The sequence below is a fragment of the Euprymna scolopes genome, chromosome 19 (assembly GCF_053919585.1).
Source record: "Euprymna scolopes isolate OS-2025 chromosome 19, ASM5391958v1, whole genome shotgun sequence".
Classification (NCBI taxonomy): Eukaryota; Metazoa; Mollusca; class Cephalopoda; order Sepiida; family Sepiolidae; genus Euprymna; species Euprymna scolopes.
This window is the reverse complement of record NC_136500.1, coordinates 72,885,101-72,906,902: the sequence shown is the minus strand read 5'-3', so window position 1 is coordinate 72,906,902 and position 21,802 is coordinate 72,885,101. Positions and strand designations below refer to the sequence as shown.

Here is a 21,802-nt window from a genome sequence, read left to right as displayed (position 1 = left end):
AATACAACAATTAATATTAATAAATACAACATTTAATATTAATAAATACAACATTTAATATTAATGAATACAACAATTAATATTAATAAATACAACATTTAATATTAATGAATACAACAATTAATATTAATGAATACAACAATTAATATTAATAAATACAACATTTAATATTAATGAATACAACAATTAATATTAATAAATACAACATTTAATATTAATAAATACAACATTTAATATTAATGAATACAACAATTAATATTAATAAATACAACATTTAATATTAATAAATACAACATTTAATATTAATGAATACAACATTTAATATTAATGAATACAACAATTAATATTAATGAATACAACAATTAATATTAATAAATACAACATTTTATATTAATGAATACAATAATTAATATTAATAAATACAACATTTAATATTAATGAATACAATAATTAATATTAATACATACAACATTCAATATTATTGAATACAACATTAACATTAATAAATAGAACATTTATTATTAATGAATACAATAATTAATATTAAGGAAATAATTAATATTAATGAATACAACATTTAATATTAATGAATACAACAATTAATATTAATGAATACAACAATTAATATTAATGAATACAACATTTAATATTAATGAATACAACAATTAATATTAATGAATACAATAATTAATATTAATGAATACAATAATTAATATTAATGAATACAACAATTAATATTAATGAATACAACAATTATTATTAATGAATACAACAATTAACATTAATGAATACACTAACTGATATTAATGAATTTAATATTAATAAATACAACATTTAATATTAATGAATACAACAATTAATATTAATGAATACAACATTTAATATTAATGAATACAACATTTAATATTAATGAATACAACAATTAATATTAATGAATACAACAATTAATATTAATGAATACAACAATTAATATTAATGAATACAATAATTAATATTAATGAATACACTAACTGATATTAATGAATTTAATATTAATAAATACAACATTTAATATTAATGAATACAACAATTAATATTAATGAATACAACAATTAATATTAATAAATACAACATTTAATATTAATGAATACAACAATTAATATTAATGAATACAACATTTAATATTAATGAATACAACAATTAATATTAATGAATACAACATTTAATATTAATGAATACAACAATTAATATTAATAAATACAATATTTAATATTAATGAATACAACATTTAATATTAATGAATACAACAATTAATATTAATGAATACAACAATTAATATTAATAAATACAACATTTAATATTAATGAATACAACAATTAATATTAATAAATACAACATTTAATATTAATAAATACAACATTTAATATTAATGAATACAACAATTAATATTAATAAATACAACATTTAATATTAATGAATACAACAATTAATATTAATAAATACAACAATTAATATTAATAAATACAACATTTAATATTAATGAATACAACAATTAATATTAATAAATACAACATTTAATATTAATAAATACAACATTTAATATTAATGAATACAACATTTAATATTAATGAATACAACAATTAATATTAATAAATACAACATTTAATATTAATGAATACAACAATTAATATTAATGAATACAACAATTAATATTAATGAATACAATAATTAATATTAATGAATACACTAACTGATATTAATGAATTTAATATTAATAAATACAACATTTAATATTAATGAATACAACAATTAATATTAATAAATACAACAATTAATATTAATGAATACAACATTTAATATTAATGAATACAACAATTAATATTAATGAATACAACATTTAATATTAATGAATACAACAATTAATATTAATAAATACAACATTTAATATTAATGAATACAACATTTAATATTAATGAATACAATAATTAATATTAATGAATACAACAATTAATATTAATAAATACAACATTTAATATTAATGAATACAACAATTAATATTAATAAATACAACATTTAATATTAATAAATACAACATTTAATATTAATGAATACAACAATTAATATTAATAAATACAACATTTAATATTAATGAATACAACAATTAATATTAATAAATACAACAATTAATATTAATAAATACAACATTTAATATTAATGAATACAACATTTAATATTAATAAATACAACATTTAATATTAATAAATACAACATTTAATATTAATGAATACAACATTTAATATTAATGAATACAACAATTAATATTAATAAATACAACATTTAATATTAATAAATACAACATTTAATATTAATGAATACAACAATTAATATTAATAAATACAACATTTAATATTAATAAATACAACATTTAATATTAATGAATACATCAATTAATATTAATAAATGCAACATTTAATATTAATGAATACAACAATTAATATTAATAAATACAACAATTAATATTAATAAATACAACATTTAATATTAATGAATACAACAATTAATATTAATGAATACAACAATTAATATTAATAAATACAACATTTAATATTAATGAATACAACAATTAATATTAATAAATACAACAATTAATATTAATAAATACAACATTTAATATTAATGAATACAACAATTAATATTAATAAATACAACATTTAATATTAATAAATACAACATTTAATATTAATGAATACAACAATTAATATTAATAAATACAACATTTAATAATAATGAATACAACAATTAATATTAATGAATACAACAATTAATATTAATGAATACAATAATTAATATTAATGAATACAACAATTAATATTAATGAATACAATAATTAATATTAATAAATACAACATTTAATATTAATGAATACAACAATTAATATTAATAAATACAACATTTAATATTAATAAATACAACATTTAATATTAATGAATACAACATTTAATATTAATGAATACAACAATTAATATTAATGAATACAACAATTAATATTAATAAATACAACATTTTATATTAATGAATACAATAATTAATATTAATGAATACAACATTTAATATAAATAAATACAACAATTAATATTAATAAATACAACATTTAATATTAATGAATACAATAATTAATATTAATAAATAGAACATTTAATATTAATGAATACAATAATTAATATTAATAAATACAACATTTAATATTAATGAATACAACAATTAATATTAATAAATACAACATTTAATATTAATGAATACAATAATTAATATTAATAAATACAACATTTAATATTAATGAATACAATAATTAATATTTATAAATACAACATTTAATATTAATGAATACAATAATTAATATTAATGAATACAACAATTAATATTAATGAATACAACATTTAATATAAATAAATACAACAATTAATATTAATAAATACAACATTTAATATTAATGAATACAATAATTAATATTAATAAATACAACATTTAATATTAATGAATACAATAATTAATATTAATAAATACAACATTTAATATTAATGAATACAATAATTAATATTAAGGAAATAATTAATATTAATGAATACAACAATTAATATTAATGAATACAACATTTAATATTAATAAATACAACATTTAATATTAATGAATACAATAATTAATATTAATGAATACAACATTTAATATTAATGAATACAACAATTAATATTAATGAATACAACATTTAATATTAATGAATACAACAATTAATATTAATAAATACAACATTTAATATTAATGAATACAACATTTAATATTAATGAATACAACAATTAATATTAATGAATACAACAATTAATATTAATAAATACAACATTTAATATTAATGAATACAACAATTAATATTAATAAATACAACATTTAATATTAATAAATACAACATTTAATATTAATGAATACAACAATTAATATTAATAAATACAACATTTAATATTAATGAATACAACAATTAATATTAATGAATACAACAATTAATATTAATAAATACAACATTTAATATTAATGAATACAACAATTAATATTAATAAATACAACATTTAATATTAATAAATACAACATTTAATATTAATGAATACAACAATTAATATTAATAAATACAACATTTAATATTAATAAATACAACATTTAATATTAATGAATACAACATTTAATATTAATGAATACAACAATTAATATTAATAAATACAACATTTAATATTAATAAATACAACATTTAATATTAATGAATACATCAATTAATATTAATAAATGCAACATTTAATATTAATGAATACAACAATTAATATTAATAAATACAACAATTAATATTAATAAATACAACATTTAATATTAATGAATACAACAATTAATATTAATGAATACAACAATTAATATTAATAAATACAACATTTAATATTAATGAATACAACAATTAATATTAATAAATACAACAATTAATATTAATAAATACAACATTTAATATTAATGAATACAACAATTAATATTAATAAATACAACATTTAATATTAATAAATACAACATTTAATATTAATGAATACAACAATTAATATTAATAAATACAACATTTAATATTAATGAATACAACAATTAATATTAATGAATACAACAATTAATATTAATAAATACAACATTTAATATTAATGAATACAACAATTAATATTAATAAATACAACATTTAATATTAATAAATACAACATTTAATATTAATGAATACAACAATTAATATTAATAAATACAACATTTAATATTAATAAATACAACATTTAATATTAATGAATACAACATTTAATATTAATGAATACAACAATTAATATTAATGAATACAACAATTAATATTAATAAATACAACATTTAATATTAATGAATACAATAATTAATATTAATAAATACAACATTTAATATTAATGAATACAATAATTAATATTAATAAATACAACATTTAATATTAATGAATACAATAATTAATATTAATAAATAGAACATTTAATATTAATGAATACAATAATTAATATTAATAAATACAACATTTAATATTAATGAATACAACAATTAATATTAATAAATACAACATTTAATATTAATGAATACAATAATTAATATTAATAAATACAACATTTAATATTAATGAATACAATAATTAATATTTATAAATACAACATTTAATATTAATGAATACAATAATTAATATTAATGAATACAACAATTAATATTAATGAATACAACATTTAATATAAATAAATACAACAATTAATATTAATAAATACAACATTTAATATTAATGAATACAATAATTAATATTAATAAATACAACATTTAATATTAATGAATACAATAATTAATATTAATAAATACAACATTTAATATTAATGAATACAATAATTAATATTAAGGAAATAATTAATATTAATGAATACAACAATTAATATTAATGAATACAACATTTAATATTAATAAATACAACATTTAATATTAATGAATACAATAATTAATATTAATGAATACAATAATTAATATTAATGAATACAACATTTAATATTAATGAATACAACATTTAATATTAATGAATACAACAATTAATATTTAGGAAATAATTAATATTAATGAATACAACAATTAATATTAATGAATACAACAATTCATATTAATGAATACAACAATTAATATTAATGAATACAACATTTAATATTAATATATATTAATTATATATTCATTATTTTGTCTTTTAGTCCTCACATTTCTGACAAAAAGGGAAGACTTCCCGTTTTCTTTGTCAGAATCTATTTCATTTAACACTTGTTAGCTAGTTTTTAAACTTGAAATACTACTTTTTTAGCTCCTTACATCAAGTGGCTTCATGGCTTGTCTTCAGTCTGCAATCGTACATGTTTTGTAGATTAATAAATATTTCCCTACAATGGGAAGCGTTTATTTGCATACGTGCACAATACGATGATTTATGGAAGTGAAACGCGGGGTTTGAGAGTATGTTTTTCATGTTATGAGAATGATGTGATGGATGTGTTATGGGTCTTAAAAACCTCAGAGAAAAGTTATAATCTAGACAGTGTAGGGGGATATGTGTGGAAGTTAGCGGTAACTGTTGTTGTATAGCATGTATGATTACTGTTGTTGTATAGCATGTATGATTACTGTTGTTGTATAGCAGGAAGTATGTACTATTGCAAGAAGGCTAAAAAAATCAGGAAACATTTCCGATGAAGCAAAGAACATAAAAAATACATAAATTTAAAAAGGTTGAATTTTTTTAAATTGTGTTACAGAATATAGACTGTCCTTCTGTGATCCCTCCTTCATTAGTTTAGTCACACTGAAAGAATGGATCAGAGTACTTGAATTAGTAGATGTAGAACAGTTGGGGTAGTAGGGCCAGTTAACAAAGAAATTATTCTCTATTTAAGTTAAAACAATCCAACCCTTTTTATACTAAATCGTGTCTGTTGTTGTTGTTGTTGTTTTGCCCTTTGTTGCTGTTTTTTTGGCCTTTTTGCAAACATACATGGTATATAACAACAGTTACCTCTGTATTTTTTATGGAAATTACTCCAGACAAGGCATGAAGCCACTTAATATAATCTCTCTCTCTCTCTCTCTCTCTCTCTCTCTCTCTCTCTTTTTATTAACAAAGGTAATAAAATTAATCATAAAACATTAATCATAAAACATAATATTGGAATAGTCCATTATAACCAATAGAGAGTATCACCGGAGTATTAAGATTATTTAATCCATAGTTGGAGAGCAAAAGATAGATAGATAGATAGATAGATAGATAGATAGATAGATACCGAGAAAGCAAGAAAGAGAAACAGAGATAAAAAGAAGAGGAGGGGGATATAGCGAGTAAAATAAGACTGGTTTCGATTTTGTCATTTTATTTTTAAAAATTAACTGGTTTTACAAACTCACTGATTCAATAAATCTAACTTGAACTCAGTGACTGATCAAATGAATTTTTTTACTTTTAGTATTATTATACAGACCTTGACTTGTCAGGATCGACCGCTTATATCACATCGTATACATCTGGAGTCAAAACTAGAAGAGGGGGGTATTGCTTCAATTCTCGCACATGACATCATAACAAGACGTGATCTCATTAAGTCTCACAGCTCATCAATTATTTCAATATTCAAGAATAGTCTACTTTATTTTTTTTTGTCTATTTTCTTCTTCAGAACGAATTCCACCCAAGTCGACATTACTATTCGAGATAGAATTAATTAAGATCGAAGACGGAGAAAAGATCCCCAACGTTTTCCGACTGATTGATATTAATGGTGACCAGATGTTGACCAGAGATGAGGTTAGCATCATTTTCTTTCATTCATATTTATTTTTTCGTTCGTATTTATTTTCCTCTACTATCCATGCTAACATTTGTTTACTTATTTTAGAAACAATTGACACCAAGGCAGACATCTGTAAATGCATCAGATAAGGAGACAGAAAAAAATGAGTGTGAAGAAGAAGCCGGCAGTAAAAGAAAAGAAAAACAGTGTGAAAAATACTAGAATATGAAATTCTTTGATGTTTTTCAAGAATATTCAACAAAGTAAAAAATGGGTGCAAAAAATGAATACACAACAAATACTTGTAACCAAAGATAAGCTGAATGGATGTGTGTGTGTGTGTGTGTGTGTGTGTGTGTGTGTGTGTGTGTGTGTGTGTGTGTTTTAACTTATTAAACTTTAACTTATCTGTATAAATAAAACAGTCGATGCATGCATGTCTATATGTCGGTGAGTCTATGTGAAAATATTTTACTGATAAACTCTTAAACTATTGGTCACATAACACTAAAATTAACTCTAGAAGTGTAAGCCATGTTTAGTTTCAGAACACAAGTCTTGAGAGGTGACTGGTTTGCAGTAGACAGAACAGTTTCCGATGGTTCGTTGTTCTACACAAGTCCTGGGAGTTGACTAGTTTGCAGTAGACAGTTCTTGAGTTGGAATCCACAGAGCAAAAGATTCTTCCCGTGTTGAGACGGAAAAAACATATGCGAAATTGCTACAGAAAGGTTTAATATTTATGGAGCAATTCTGGTTTCTGATTGGTTGGTAGCAGAGCATGAATTTATTCGATTCGTCAGTTCCTATCAGCATCGTTTATAAATAGAATCTCCCGACTATCCGGGATCATACCCCATTATACTCCAGTAGGATGGGATGTGTCTCCTAGCGGCTTCGACTGCAGGGAGACAGGGTAGAAGTACTCGTCAAGAATTTGTTCTTGACACTCAGTCCAACAGGTGTTGGGCCGGTTCCCGGCCCAACACCTGTTGGACTGAGGTACACCGCTTGGGTACTACCGAGGAGGTCCATCCTCCCAGGCCTTGCCACCGGGCTTTCCCGTGGGGAAAGTTTATTGCTTGTCGCCTGAGGCGCCCCTACCGGGGAATGCTGACAGAGGTGCCCAGGCAATTTTTGTTGAGGCAAGAGTGCCCCTTCTTTAGGAGAGCTCACCTGTTCTCCACCTTCCGGCCTTGTGCCACATTTTGCTGTGGTGGGCAGCAAATAAATATCTACCCGATTATATTCCAAAAATATTGTAACATTAACAGATAATAGTAATCATACACCAAGGATGGTTTATAACAAGTAAAATCTTTGTTTGGATGGATGTATAACGCATACAGAAACATCTCACCAAGTTGAAATACAAAATATTCATTTCAACTTGCCAACATATTTCTATTATTTTTTTTTATTTAATTATTCGGACTATTATCCTCATCTTCTAATTGTTGTTTTCATGATGTTTCGGCCAATTATTGCCCTGGCCTTCATCAGGTTAATCGCGACGGGATAGGAATGTTGAATCCTCCAACTACATCCATAGCAATTGCTGCCTTCAATAGCTGTTGTCATCTTACCATGGTTTGGTCAAATAATCTTCTGACCGGCTTTGGGAGGGATCGAAACCACTACCTCAAAACCAGTCAGAAGATTATTTGACCAAACCATGGTGAGATGACAACAGGTATTGACGGCAGCAATTGCTATGGATGTAGTTGGAGGATTCGACATTCCTATCCCGTCGCGGTTAACCTGACGAAGGCCAGAGCAATAATTGGCTGAAACGTCGTTAAACAACAACTAGAAGATTAGGATAATAGTCCAAATAATTAAATAAAAAAAATTATACAATTTACCAATCTTCAAAATAATTCCAAACTAATTCAATAATATATTTCTATTACTTTTTCACATGCGAAAATTCATTCATAGCTTGAAGTGGCTTAATTCCAATCTTTTTGGGGTGTTTTTTTTTTATCTAACTGTCGATAGTTCAAACAGTAGAAAATGCAGCTGAAGTGCTAACTGTTTCAATTTCGATTCAAGCTGATTGCACTCATTTTTAAAAAATATTTTTTAAACTTCTACTATATATTAGGTACAATATAATATTCAATGGAGAATTGGCTCTGTAATAATAAATACAAAATCTGCATGAATTAAAATATATTTAAACATATTTTATGACTAGACAGGGGTGGGCATTCTCCGCTAGTTAAAAATAAAGCTAGTGTAAAGCCTGTTGAGTTAGAACGAAAAACAAAATTGTGGCCTCATTAGAGCCATAGTCGAGCCTCGATAATCGCTCAAAAATAGAAAATTAAACAAAAACGGCTCCGTTCAGTCTTGACAGACCATGGATACCCACTAACGGGTGTTTGTGGCAAATGTTGCGCAATCTCCACCCACACATTTCCTCAGTCGGCATTGTTTTAATTCCAGTTGCAAGTATATATTAGTTCAGGGCGACTGGAAACAATGCCGAGATAAGCGGAGAGCACATACAGCGCCTTGTATTCCCAAATGATCACCTTTCTGGTACTGGTCAGGTTCATCGCTGCTTAACTTTGATGATTTGGCGAGAACTGGTGTACCAATGTGATTATGCCATCTTCACTCAACCGAGTTGGTCAATTAGGTCTTCAAGTACGTAACATTCATCAGTTTAATTCCTTTTTAAACCGGCATCTAGCATATTTCAAGAAAACACATCTGACTAGCACGAGTCTCACACTATCCTCTATAATGAGCTGACAGTTGGTGTGGGATGGTTTATTTGTTATTCATGGTTGACCATCCGAAATCTGCCATTTGAGAAAAACAAAATATTGATAGAAACCTGTATAATAAATGTCATCAATCGTGCGAAAATTGCAATATTCTACTACTTTTTTTTAAATTTAATTTTCGATTTTTGAGCGATTGTCAAGGTTTAACTATGGCTCTAATAAAACCACCATTTTGTTTTCATTCTAATTTGACTATTTTTATTTTTAAGTAAAAAGGCACTTTAAAATAAATTAAAACACAAAAACTTATCCAAGTAGGTAGAAGAGTAACTTAGCTTGCCTTTGGTAACAATTATTTGCTATGTATTTATTTGTTCACTCTTTTTGCTTTGTTGGCAAATCATCCATTCTTCTTTTATTCATTTTTCTCGTGTCTGGGGGCCCGATTTTGTTTTAATATTTGGCAAGCCCTCTTTTCAGTCCTTATGATTCAACAGGTCAAAGTTTTCCTTGTCCAGCCAACTTTCTTACGATACGAAACACGTGTGCTTTGCAATGGTTTAGCCAGATGAATGATGATTTCAGCTGCAGCAGCAGAAGCAGCAGCAACAACAGAAGAAGAAGAAGAAGAAGAAGAAGAAGAAGAAGAAGAAGAAGAAGAAGAAGAAGAAGAAGAAGAAGAAGAAGACGATAATAATAATAATAATAATAATAATAATAATAATAATAATAATAATAATACAGTGGTATCTCGGTATAATTCATTCCAGATGTTTGTTCGAACACCGAAATGTTCGACAACCGAAACGATATTTCCCCTTTAAATTAACTGAAATAGAATTAATTGGTTCCATAGTTCAAAAGTCCCTTTTTATCTGTAAACTCTGATGATTTCATGCACTTAATTGCACTGCCATTTCATATTTCTTAGCAAGTGCTGACACACGTATTCCTCTTTCAAATTTCTTTATCAATTCCTTTTTAAATTTGGTCGACGTTCGCACAGTTTTCCGTTTTTCACTCGCTTTACTGGTTTTATTTCTCTTGTCTTTCTTTTTATTCAATAGTAAAAGAATACCCATTTCTTTTTTGTTTCTAAAGTTTTTACACGACGCTAAACCGATTATTGGAACAAGAAGGATTTATGTGTGTGTGTGTGTGTGTGTGTGTGTGTGTGTGTGTGTGTGTGTGTGTGTGTGTGTGTGTGTGTGTGTGTAATTACTATCGTCTCGAGATACGTCTGCTTTGCTCGTCGTATTGAAGTTTACTGACTTTTTTTTTTTTTAACTTTTTGGACACCTCAAGATCCTTTGTCGTCCCACACCAAAAAGAGGTCGACTAATTGAATTGCATGATTCTTGGTGCCACGCTGATGTGCTAAAAATAACTCAGACACCGTCTAGACTGTCGAAGAAGTTGCGATAACGGTGTTCTAAATATAACTCTCGTCGCAAAGTTCAGACTTGCATGGCGACATCGTCGAAGTGGGGGTTGGGTCGTCACACTACACTTCAAAAGTATCACGACTTGTAAGAATTACAACGTTCCATTGGGGAACACCGAAATTTTGTTTGACTACCAAGACAAGCAAATCTCTAACTTTTGGTTCGAACACTGAGTTGTTCGAGCACCAGAGCGTTCGACAATCGAGGTATCACTGTATTTGCTTTAACATGTTTTCCACGCTAGCATGTTCAAAAGCTTTTAGAAATTTACTTGCAAACTAACCCATCTTTATTTATCTTTCTTTCTCTCTAACCCATACTTATACGTTCTAAAATGGCTTTTTATTGAAAGACATTCGTCCATTCGATAGACGGCACCTCTTGCTGATCATGTGATGTGTATTAATAATATATTGGAATACAACGCTACCTGATTATTGCATTCGGTTTAGATCCGTTTTACATGCTGGCATGTGTTGGGTGGCTTTACGAAATTAACTTCCAGACTATTTCTGGCAAGGTAATTATTTATCTCCCTTTTCTCTCAAGTCCATTTTTACCCATTCCTGCCATGCTTTCCTTGGCATTCCCCTGAACAGGACCTGCTATCTTAACTGTTCTACACTTACTGACTTAAGAACTTTCATTCTCTCGGTGTGACCATACCATGGAAGTCTCTTCTTCTTCACACATCTCCCGATAATGTCTAGATTTAATCTTCTTCTGATGTCATCAGATCTAAGCTGTCGTTAAGACTCATATTATGCACCCATTGTATCATTCTCATATCATTTCTCTCCACCATGCAACGCATGTCCTTAACCCTCATTAGCCAGGTTTCACTTCGATACATCATCACACTGCACTTGATAGACACTTTCTCAAAGAGAGAGAGAGCGTGTAAATTATGAACTTGAAAAAATTTGGGTGGGGTGAGTCCTCTCTTTTTGTGTGCTTGGTTTGTTTAATGGTTAATCCATCTGACCCCATGACTGGTATGAACACTACCATGGATACTCCTTCAGGAATCAATCTGAGAAACCGGGAGTTACAAGAGTTTATTCAGATCCTCAGGTCGATTTATGGTCCATCTCAGTCCTAGGTGATGCATCTTCCCAAGCGTTACCTTCTCTTTTTGAGAAGGATTTGATTTATTGCCAGAGGGAATCCTGGGAAATCTGTTTATAGTTATGTCTGCAAACTCAGAGTGCATTTTCAGGAACGTTGATATTTCTCTCCATCTTTCAGCCTTGCGTCTAATCCTATACCGGTGGATTAGGAGGATGGAAGTGACGTATAAAGGGAAATAGGTGACAGCATGATGGCCCCCAGCATCCAAATTCCGAAGTGGCATCCAATTTCTGGAGTAGCATCAAATCATATTCAAACTATCTCTTTTTCTCATAATATTTATCAGTACTAGGACTTATACTTCAGTCTTTGGGCACCATCAGACCTCTGAATACCACCTTTGTCGTCCCACACCAAAAAGAGGTCGATTAATCGAATTGCATGGTTCTTGGTGCCACGCTGATGTGCTAAAAATAACTAAAATAGGGTTGTGAGGTCATAGAAAAATTAAGTTAAATAATCATTGGCTTAAATAATCTTGTCACTGCGTTCTTTTGCCTCAACATGAAATCGACTAAGGACAAAGAAGATGCTGCCAATTCTGCTGCAAAGAAGGTAGGCTCCCTTTACCACGCTAGAAAACATCACACCTGCTAGTATCCCATATCTCTATAAAACCACCATTCTCTCATGCATGGAGTATTGTTGCTACATCTGGGCTGGTACTCTAACCATAAGCCTCTCCCATGATATTTATTTCCCTCCTACAGTGGGAAGATGTGATACAAGGGTCAGAAAGTGGGATTGAAGATCCAGCATTCACAGAGAGGAGCACTATGGCCTGCAAAAATTGCCTGGACAGTCCCGTTGGCTTTCTCCAGTAGGGGTGCCTCAGATGATTATCAATAAATTAACCCCATTATCAAAGAGAGAAGGCAAAGCTTGGGAGAGGGAACCTCCTATAACTGCACAGGACTAGCAACATACCACAGTCACCAGGGAAATGGCCATTTCAGAAATGGGCCAGATTCTGTTGACTTTGGTGCCGAGAGAAAATCTCTCCTGTCTGGGGGACCCTTCCTCTTAGACAGGGCACAAAAAAAGAATTTGTAATTTGATAAGAATAGGTCCTGCACTGTCTGTCAAGGTCGAGCCCCTGTCGCACCGGTTTGCATTATTTTATTTCCTTTTCAGAAAAAAATATTAATAGTGTTCGTGTTTATTTTTCAGGTGAAAAGTTATATTGATTCGGAAGCCTTGCGACACGGTATGAAGAAGGATACAGAAAACGTAATGTTGAACGAAATATTCAAACAGGAAGACAAAAATTACGACGGCGTCATAACTCATGATGAGTTTAGCGGGCCCAAACATGACGAACTCTGAAACAAACAATTATTCAAATTAGTATTTTTTTTTCTATTTTAATAATAAAGTGTTTTTTATTCCACAAAAGTTTTATTGTTGTTTGTCGTCTTGCCAACAAAGAAACAAAAACGCACAAATATGCAAAAAAAACCGTTGTACACTAAAAGTGCAAATATTATTTAACCGTTTTCTGTGGCAGACGTATTTGTTTAGTGCGTCTACTGTTGAGATTCCTCTTCTGTTTACAGCTGCCTGAAGGGTCTTCACGTAGTAGATGTACAACTATATATAATATATTTCCCCCATAGACAAAAAAAAAAATCTATAAACTGCAGTTTACTAGCATTCTTTGAAGTCGGCTTGAAAGTCAACACAAAAGTGCACCTGGATGTGCTGAAGAGTGTGGTGATCCCCTGGTGCAATCAGACCCTGGGTGCGGCAGCAGGACTCAGCGCCGACCTACAAGTCCAAAGATACCCAGACTTGACTTCAGAAGGAGTGCTACGACTTTGTACTCTTCTCTCACTGGCCGCCTTCCTTCCTTCCTCCATCTGAACTTGCTTGACTCTTTTGTTTGGTCATATGTCGAGAACATCACCAACATAAACTCCCACAACACCAAAGCGAGACTAGAGACTAGTTGCCGCCATCCACCGAGTATTTGCCAAGCTCCCGCCGACGCTTGTGGAAAAGACATGCTCCCAGTTCTGGACCCGTATTGAGGTGGTTATTGAGGCTGAAGGCGGTTACATTAAATAGATATCAGCTCTACTACATAATCAAGTTACCTGAATTGATTTTTTCACTAAAAGTTTTAAAATAAATCTGTAGTGTTGTTCTCTTCAGGGAGACAATTTTATCGTCCCATCCTGTAGTATTCATCCATGATAATACCGATCAAGAATATACCAATTTTGTGAATCTTTGTTTTGTAGTTTTCATTTCTAGATGGACATACAAACATACATGCAGACATTTGCCCTTTATATTATAGACTAGTGAGGGTAACGGCATTGCTCAGGTGTGGTGAGGTGCGTGTGTGTGGATTACCCGCTAATCCAAACAAAATTGACAAAAAAAATAAGCGAACAATGTTAAATATTATAAAAAAAAAAACACCGAACGCGATGCAGAATAAAGAATAAGCGAACGATGTTAAAACTTCTTTTAAAAAATCGGAAAAAAACAAAAACAAAAAAAGCAAACATGATGAAAAAATAAAAAAAAATGAACAAAAATAAATGGCATAAATAACCCTGTCTCAATATTAAAACTTTTAAAATCGAAAAAAAAAAAAAAATTAATCTGACATCTTGGCTCGAACATGCAATCTTAAGATAACGACGATGCTACCATACCGACTAGTCTTGTTATATTTAGGTTTTCTTAAAAGTGAGTCTTAGAGAGTTTTATAAAGAGGGATGTTGTGAGAGAGATGTTGTTGTTATAGAGAGATTCATATTTATAAAAAAGTTTATTACTTAGATGTGTAATAGAAGCTCTTAGAGTGAGGAAAAGTGTTCAGACAGTCTTAGTGTAGATATGAGATGTAGAGTTCACATTGTAGATATGAGATGTGTATGTCAAGACATTTTATAACACAGATATATAGACATATAATAACAATTTTCACTTTACCTTTACAACACAAAGACGACGTTTATAAAAACACATGATGGGTTTATTTCTTCTCCCGACCGGCCGTGGTTTTCTGAGTCAAGAATTCAAAGCTTCACATTCTAAGTTTCAAAAGTGACTGTCTCGCTTCTAGACGTTCGAATGTCCATGTCTGGACTGTCGTCTCTCGTCCTCAGACTCTCTCTGACTCTCACCGTTTCTCCTCCTTAACTCTAAAGTTTTCTAACTATATCTAGAACTTCCCATTTTCCATGACGTCATACACATGTTAAAACATGTGTCTTCTTTCACGTGTTCTGGACATGCGTGTCCAAAACTTTTTCCTTTGTTTACAAAAGGAATTTTAACCTATATTCCCAATAACCTATATTTCCGATATGTTAAAAACATGTTTATTAAATTATCTTGTAGTTGCATTCTTTCAATTGAATTTTCATAACAAAATTTACAATGCACATTCTTTTCTTGAAACTATTTTATCTCTAAGCTAAACAATGGTTTGTTTTACGTTCTATTTTCTAATTCTCTCTCGTAATCTATTTCTAAACCTAATTTACGAGGTTCGAATTTCGTCTATTCTATTTCATTTTCATTTTAACTGAATCTCTCTATTTTTATACTTACATGAAAAGGGGACAGCCCTTATCATGTAACAGTCTATGACCGAGTCAGCGAAATTGGATCGTTTTTTTTATATATTCAAACTAATTCAAGAAAGAACGTTTTTTTTGTGTGTATGCGTGTATGGCTAAATTGTCACGAAGGAACAGTTTTTTGCAACCCCTCCCTGTAGAAAAGTGCCTAGTTGAGGGTGAAGCAATTAATGTTTTTAGCCAATTTTTCGATAGTTGTCGTCTGAACAGTCAAGCTTGAAAACGATATCAATTTCATGAAAATATGTCCTCTCTGTCGTAATTTATAAGCAAACATACAAACATAAATAAATACATTTAAACAGATTTTTGCCCTTTATATTATAGAAGATTATAAAAAGTCTAAAATAACTAACTAATAAACGTCCGATAACAATTTATTAAAAACTAGTAATGACGTATATGTCTTCAAATCCCTAAGGTGGGGGAACATGTCTACACAAGCAATACATATAATGGCAAGAATTAGCATTTTTCACCAGTTTAAATGCTACCTGTTTTCCACTCACCTTATCAACATCTTCTTGGCCTTCGGGACAAGATCAAAGTGTAGTATCTGTTCCGGCAGATGCTGCAGGCTATGACTAGCTATGACTAGCAAAGACCAGATGTGGGGGCAACCCCACATGCCTGACCATTAACCAGCTCCCATTTCCCACCTCTCGGGAGCTGGTCCCCCTTTCCCTTCCCCCTCCCTTCACTCCTCACATTAAAAATCGGCCTTGTGCCTAATTTGCTCGGTGGGGGAGCAAATAAATACCATCTGTTCCGGCAGATACTACACTTAAGATAATTTGTACCAGTCGATGGAGGGGAAACCCTCTATACTGGGACAATTATTATTTTTGGTAACCAGAGTGCCCCCTTTTTGCCTACTTTTAGGGGAGCTGGTTTTTACCTCACATTAAAAACGGCCTTGTGCCTAATTTGCTCAGTGGGGGAGCAAATAAACACCATCAACATCTAGTGATGTTACTTGGCCTTCGGGACAAGATCAAAGTGTAGTATCTGTTCCGGCAGATACTGCAAGCTATGACTAGCTATGACTAGCAAAGACCAGATGTGGGGGCAACTCCACATGCCTGACCATTAACCAGCTCCCATTTCCCACCTCTCGGGAGCTGGTCCCCTTTTTCCCTTCCCCCTCCCTTCACTCCTCACATTAAAAATCGGCCTTGTGCCTAATTTGCTCGGTGGGGGAGCAAATAAATACCATCTGTTCTTCAGATGCTGCACTTCGATTTCTTGTTCTCTGTCAGTGGAGGAGAAATCCTTCACGACTGAGACAATTTTTATTTTTGTTCCTTTTCTCCACGTTAAAAAACGACCCTGGTGTCTAACTCTGTCCCGTGGGGAGGCATTGTAAGTAGGAACATCTAGTAACACTTGACACCCTCCCCATAAAATGTTCAGAAATATATTACTAAAAAACACTGCCATACTTGCTATCTCAAATTGCAACCTCTGCCTCCCCCATCACCAAAGCCTTAGTTATTTGAGCCAACAAACCCACCATTAACCAAACTTGATACGAAGGGGAAAAGATATACTTTATTGCTCTTTGGAAACGGTTTTAGTCGACTTTCTTAATAAATCTACCAATTTTAATTTTGTATCTCATGTGCCTGATGAAAACTCATGAAAGTCAAAAACGTTTGCAGATACAGTTCAATGTTAAATCATCGGCACATCGACCTAAAAGGATGGATCAGAAAAAAAAAAGATATTATATTATAACTGTTGTTTAATCAAACATGCATGAGGTATATCTGCAACATGGAGAGCCTACTATAGAAAGATGACAAGTAGATGTATTGGCGTCCCTACACTTGATTTTGTAGACCCTTAATACTTGTACCTTTATCACAATAATTCTTATTCGTTGATTAATTTTGTGTTTTTCTCAGTCTTGAGTGTTATGTACTCTTTCCTTAAAATCCACTTCCGCAGCAGCAGCAACAACAACAACAACAACAAACAAGAGCAGGTCACTCCAAACAGACTTTCCTTTATCCATAGACAAGGGGAGATAACTCAACTGTTTTAACTCAGAGACTAACATTCATCGTATGTGAGAGTCGCAGCATACAACACACAAGTGTGTTTGATCTTTACTCTTGTATGGCTGTGAAAGATGATCAATGACGAATAGTTAGAACAGTGTTTCTCAACAGGGGGTCCATGGGGGCCACAAGCCTTCAATCGGAGGAGCTATAAGAGAATGTCAGGAATAGTAATTGAAAATACAAAAACTTGCAATGTATAAATAAGATGACAGCACTCATTATCTTCTATATATATAAATGCGAAAATGTATGTATGTATGTACGTACGTATGTGTGTATGTTTGGATGTCTGCTAAAAACTTTCGACAGACGCGACGAAAATTCACAAACTCAGTATCGAAAAATTGGCCAAAAACGTTAACTTTTTCACCCCGAAATCGACAATTTTTAACGGGGGGGGGGACGTCAACAAAAACGGTCCTCTCGTGACAATGACCGATTCTACGCATGCGTCAGATGACGTCGTGACCTGATTTACTTTAAATAGTTGAAAAACTGAACAAATTTCATGTACGTCGCGTTAGCTCAGTTGGTTAAGGTCTTGGTTCATTATCTAAAAGTTTTGGGTTCGAATCGTGGTGTGAGATGGGTTTTTTTTTTTTTTTTTTTTTTTAAATTTAAATATTGAACCAGTGTTATTTAAGCCATTTTTCACGTAACGTTCGTTTTTCTGCTTTTTTTTTTTTACTTCGCTTATTCTTAGCGACACCCAAAAACACCCGGGTACCCACCAATTTTTTTAATTTTAATATCGAAACAGGCTTATTTAAGTCATTTTTCATGTGTTCGTTTTTCTGTTTTCATCGTTCGTTTGCCTTACGTTAGTTTTTTTATGTTTTTTTTTAAATTTTTTGATCGTCGCGTAGCGGGGAAAACAGAAACTGGCTTCCGCAACTTGACGTTGTTGCACCTGCTAATTTCGGTTTATAAACGTCAACTTAACATACTTATCAATTAATCTGGTCGAGACCGTTAGTTCACAGGGTATTTTTTTCCATTTCCTTTCCACCTCCGCGCCAAACGTTCGGGGTTCAAGCCTACCTTTATACTAAAACTATTTTTTTTCTTTTACACCTCCAAACAACCGGCCAACGTTTTTTTTTTTTTTTTTGAACAGGGTTGTTTTAATCTACCTCCCCACCCCCACCAACACACACCTCCAAACACCCGGGCAACGCCAGGTACCCCCGCTAGTTTATAATAAGAGTAAAACCCGAATGAAATAAGAGCCAAATATGACCTAACCTAATCATTAATACTTGTAGATGAAGTAGATATTAGAACATAGTGCAATTATAAATAAAATAAAGATTTAATACGGAAATGTGGAACCATACCTTTTGAGTGAAGTGATGTTCAAACTTTATGAAACACTTAAAATTAATTTTTTTTTTTTTTTTGCGCTCGCAATTTTCCTTTTTTTTCTTTTTTGCACACACCTCCACTTTCTTTTCCGCCTACACGTCACGGGTTCAAGCCTCTCTGTGTACTACAACTTTTTCTTTTTTTTTGCTTAACACACACCTCCAAACACCCAGGCTAGTCTATTATATAAATCTCACCTGTCTGTTAGTGTGTGTGTGTGTGTGTGTGTGTGTGTGTGTGTGTGTGTGTGTGTGTGTGTGTGTGTGTGTGTGCGTGTGTGTATGTATGTTTGTATGTCTGCCTAAAACTTTCACTCGACCCTTCGGACAATAAATATCGAAAAATTGACCAAAAACATTAATTCCTTCACCCTCAACTGGGCACATTTCCACAGAGAGGGGTCGCATTTTTTGCCGATATTTTCAAAAGTCATCCCCTCTTTTCGATTGTCTAGCCTTAATTTAAACTTACGTCACTTCCGGTTTGGCGATGGACGCAATGGCACTTTTTTTTTCACGTTCTTTTTCACGAGATCAGTATCGGTTTGGAGCTTAATCCTTCGGACAACAAATATCGAAAAGTTGGCTTCAAACATTATTTCCTTCACCCTCAACTGTGCACTTTTTCGACTGAGGCAACAGATATTCACCTCTTTTCTATTGCCTAGCCTTAATTTAAACCTTCGCCACTTCCGGTTTGGCGATGGACGCAATGGCACTTTTTTTTCACGTTTTTTTCCTCCTTTGCGGTACGCGTTTGAGCCTACCTGCCTACTACTACCACTTTTTATTTATTTATTTATTTATTTATTTATTGGTTCAACACACATCTCCAAACACCCGGGCAACGCCAGGCACCCTGACTAGTATTTAATAAATAACTGTTATAAAAAGTATAAGTAAAAGTTGCCTGGAATAATATCAACATTGTACCGAAAAGAATATGATTCTAAATGATTTACGTGACTGAAATAGAAATTAGCCAAATGAAATTGTTAATTTTAAAGTATTTTATTTTGAGTTACTTTTATTAATTTCTAAAATATCGTCTTCTAAGTTAATAGTAAAGAAATAAATCTTTTTTTCTTTTTTTTAAATAAAAATTCCCGGCATTCGTTTAAGAAAGAAGAGAGAAAAAATATGACCGACTGAGAAAGTCGTAACGGTAAATTCTTTCGTTTAACTTTTATGATTTTTTTTTTTTTTTTTTTTTTGCTGTTTATTTTTGCTTTTTATAGAATTAGTAAGATATTTTGGTGCTAATACAGAGAGTGATCCGCGCCGCGCCATTTTTTAATCGTATTTCCAAGTTTATTTAAAGTTTACTGAGATGTTTTTTCTTCAATTGTAAGGTTGAAGTATAGAATAGGTACAAAACACCCTCCCCTACCCATGTTAAGAATGGCTTTTTAAATAATAACGCTATTATTTACGTCCGGATCACTCTCTGCATTGGTACCGATATTTTAAATAAGGTTTATGTTGAAATTGTTTGAAAAGATTTGGAACTTAACGTTGAATGACGTTGTTATTTAGAAAGCCATTCTTAATATGGGAAGGTGATAACGTTTTTTAACCATCATGTACTTTCACTTAACAATTTAATAACCCAAAGATATCGTAAAAACTGAATTTAACGTGAAAATCCAATGGTTTCTACATAAGTACCAAAGGTTTTTCTAAATCAAAAATAATATCGGTACTTATTCCTTACTAAAATAATATTGGAAAGTCATTCTTATCATGGGGAGGGGGAAAGAAAATTTGTAGCTATTCTGTACTTTCATCTAACAATTTAATGAAAAGGATGGTATTACTACAGTTTATCACCGAAAATGGAGACTCCATTTTTTCGGGCACCTGTCGTCAGAATCAGATGGAGAAATCAGGGTGCTAATGCAGAGTGATCCGCGCTATTTTTTAAATCGTATTTCCACGTTTAATTAAAGTTTTTTGTTTTTTTTATTCAATTGTAAGGTTAAAGTACAGAATAGGTACAAAACACCCTCCCCTCCCAATGTTAAGAATGGCTTTTTAAATGATAACGTTATTATTTCAGCACGGATCACTCTCTGCATGAGTACCGAAATCA

The 21,802-nt window shown here is 30.1% G+C and overlaps 1 protein-coding gene across 1 annotated transcript in view; it reads left to right on the top strand.

The window, feature by feature from the left end:
* The window catches only part of LOC145303665 (peptidyl-prolyl cis-trans isomerase FKBP14-like), a 53,661-nt gene extending 39,585 nt beyond the window's left edge, over nucleotides 1-14,076 (top strand). The window contains exons 3-4 of the mRNA XM_080145267.1: nucleotides 7,254-7,381; nucleotides 13,852-14,076. Of these exons, the coding sequence (XP_080001393.1) occupies nucleotides 7,254-7,381; nucleotides 13,852-14,007 (284 nt within the window). The 3' untranslated portion in view covers nucleotides 14,008-14,076. The remainder of the gene's footprint in view (nucleotides 1-7,253; nucleotides 7,382-13,851) is intronic.
* Nucleotides 14,077-21,802: the final 7,726 nt, after the last annotated feature.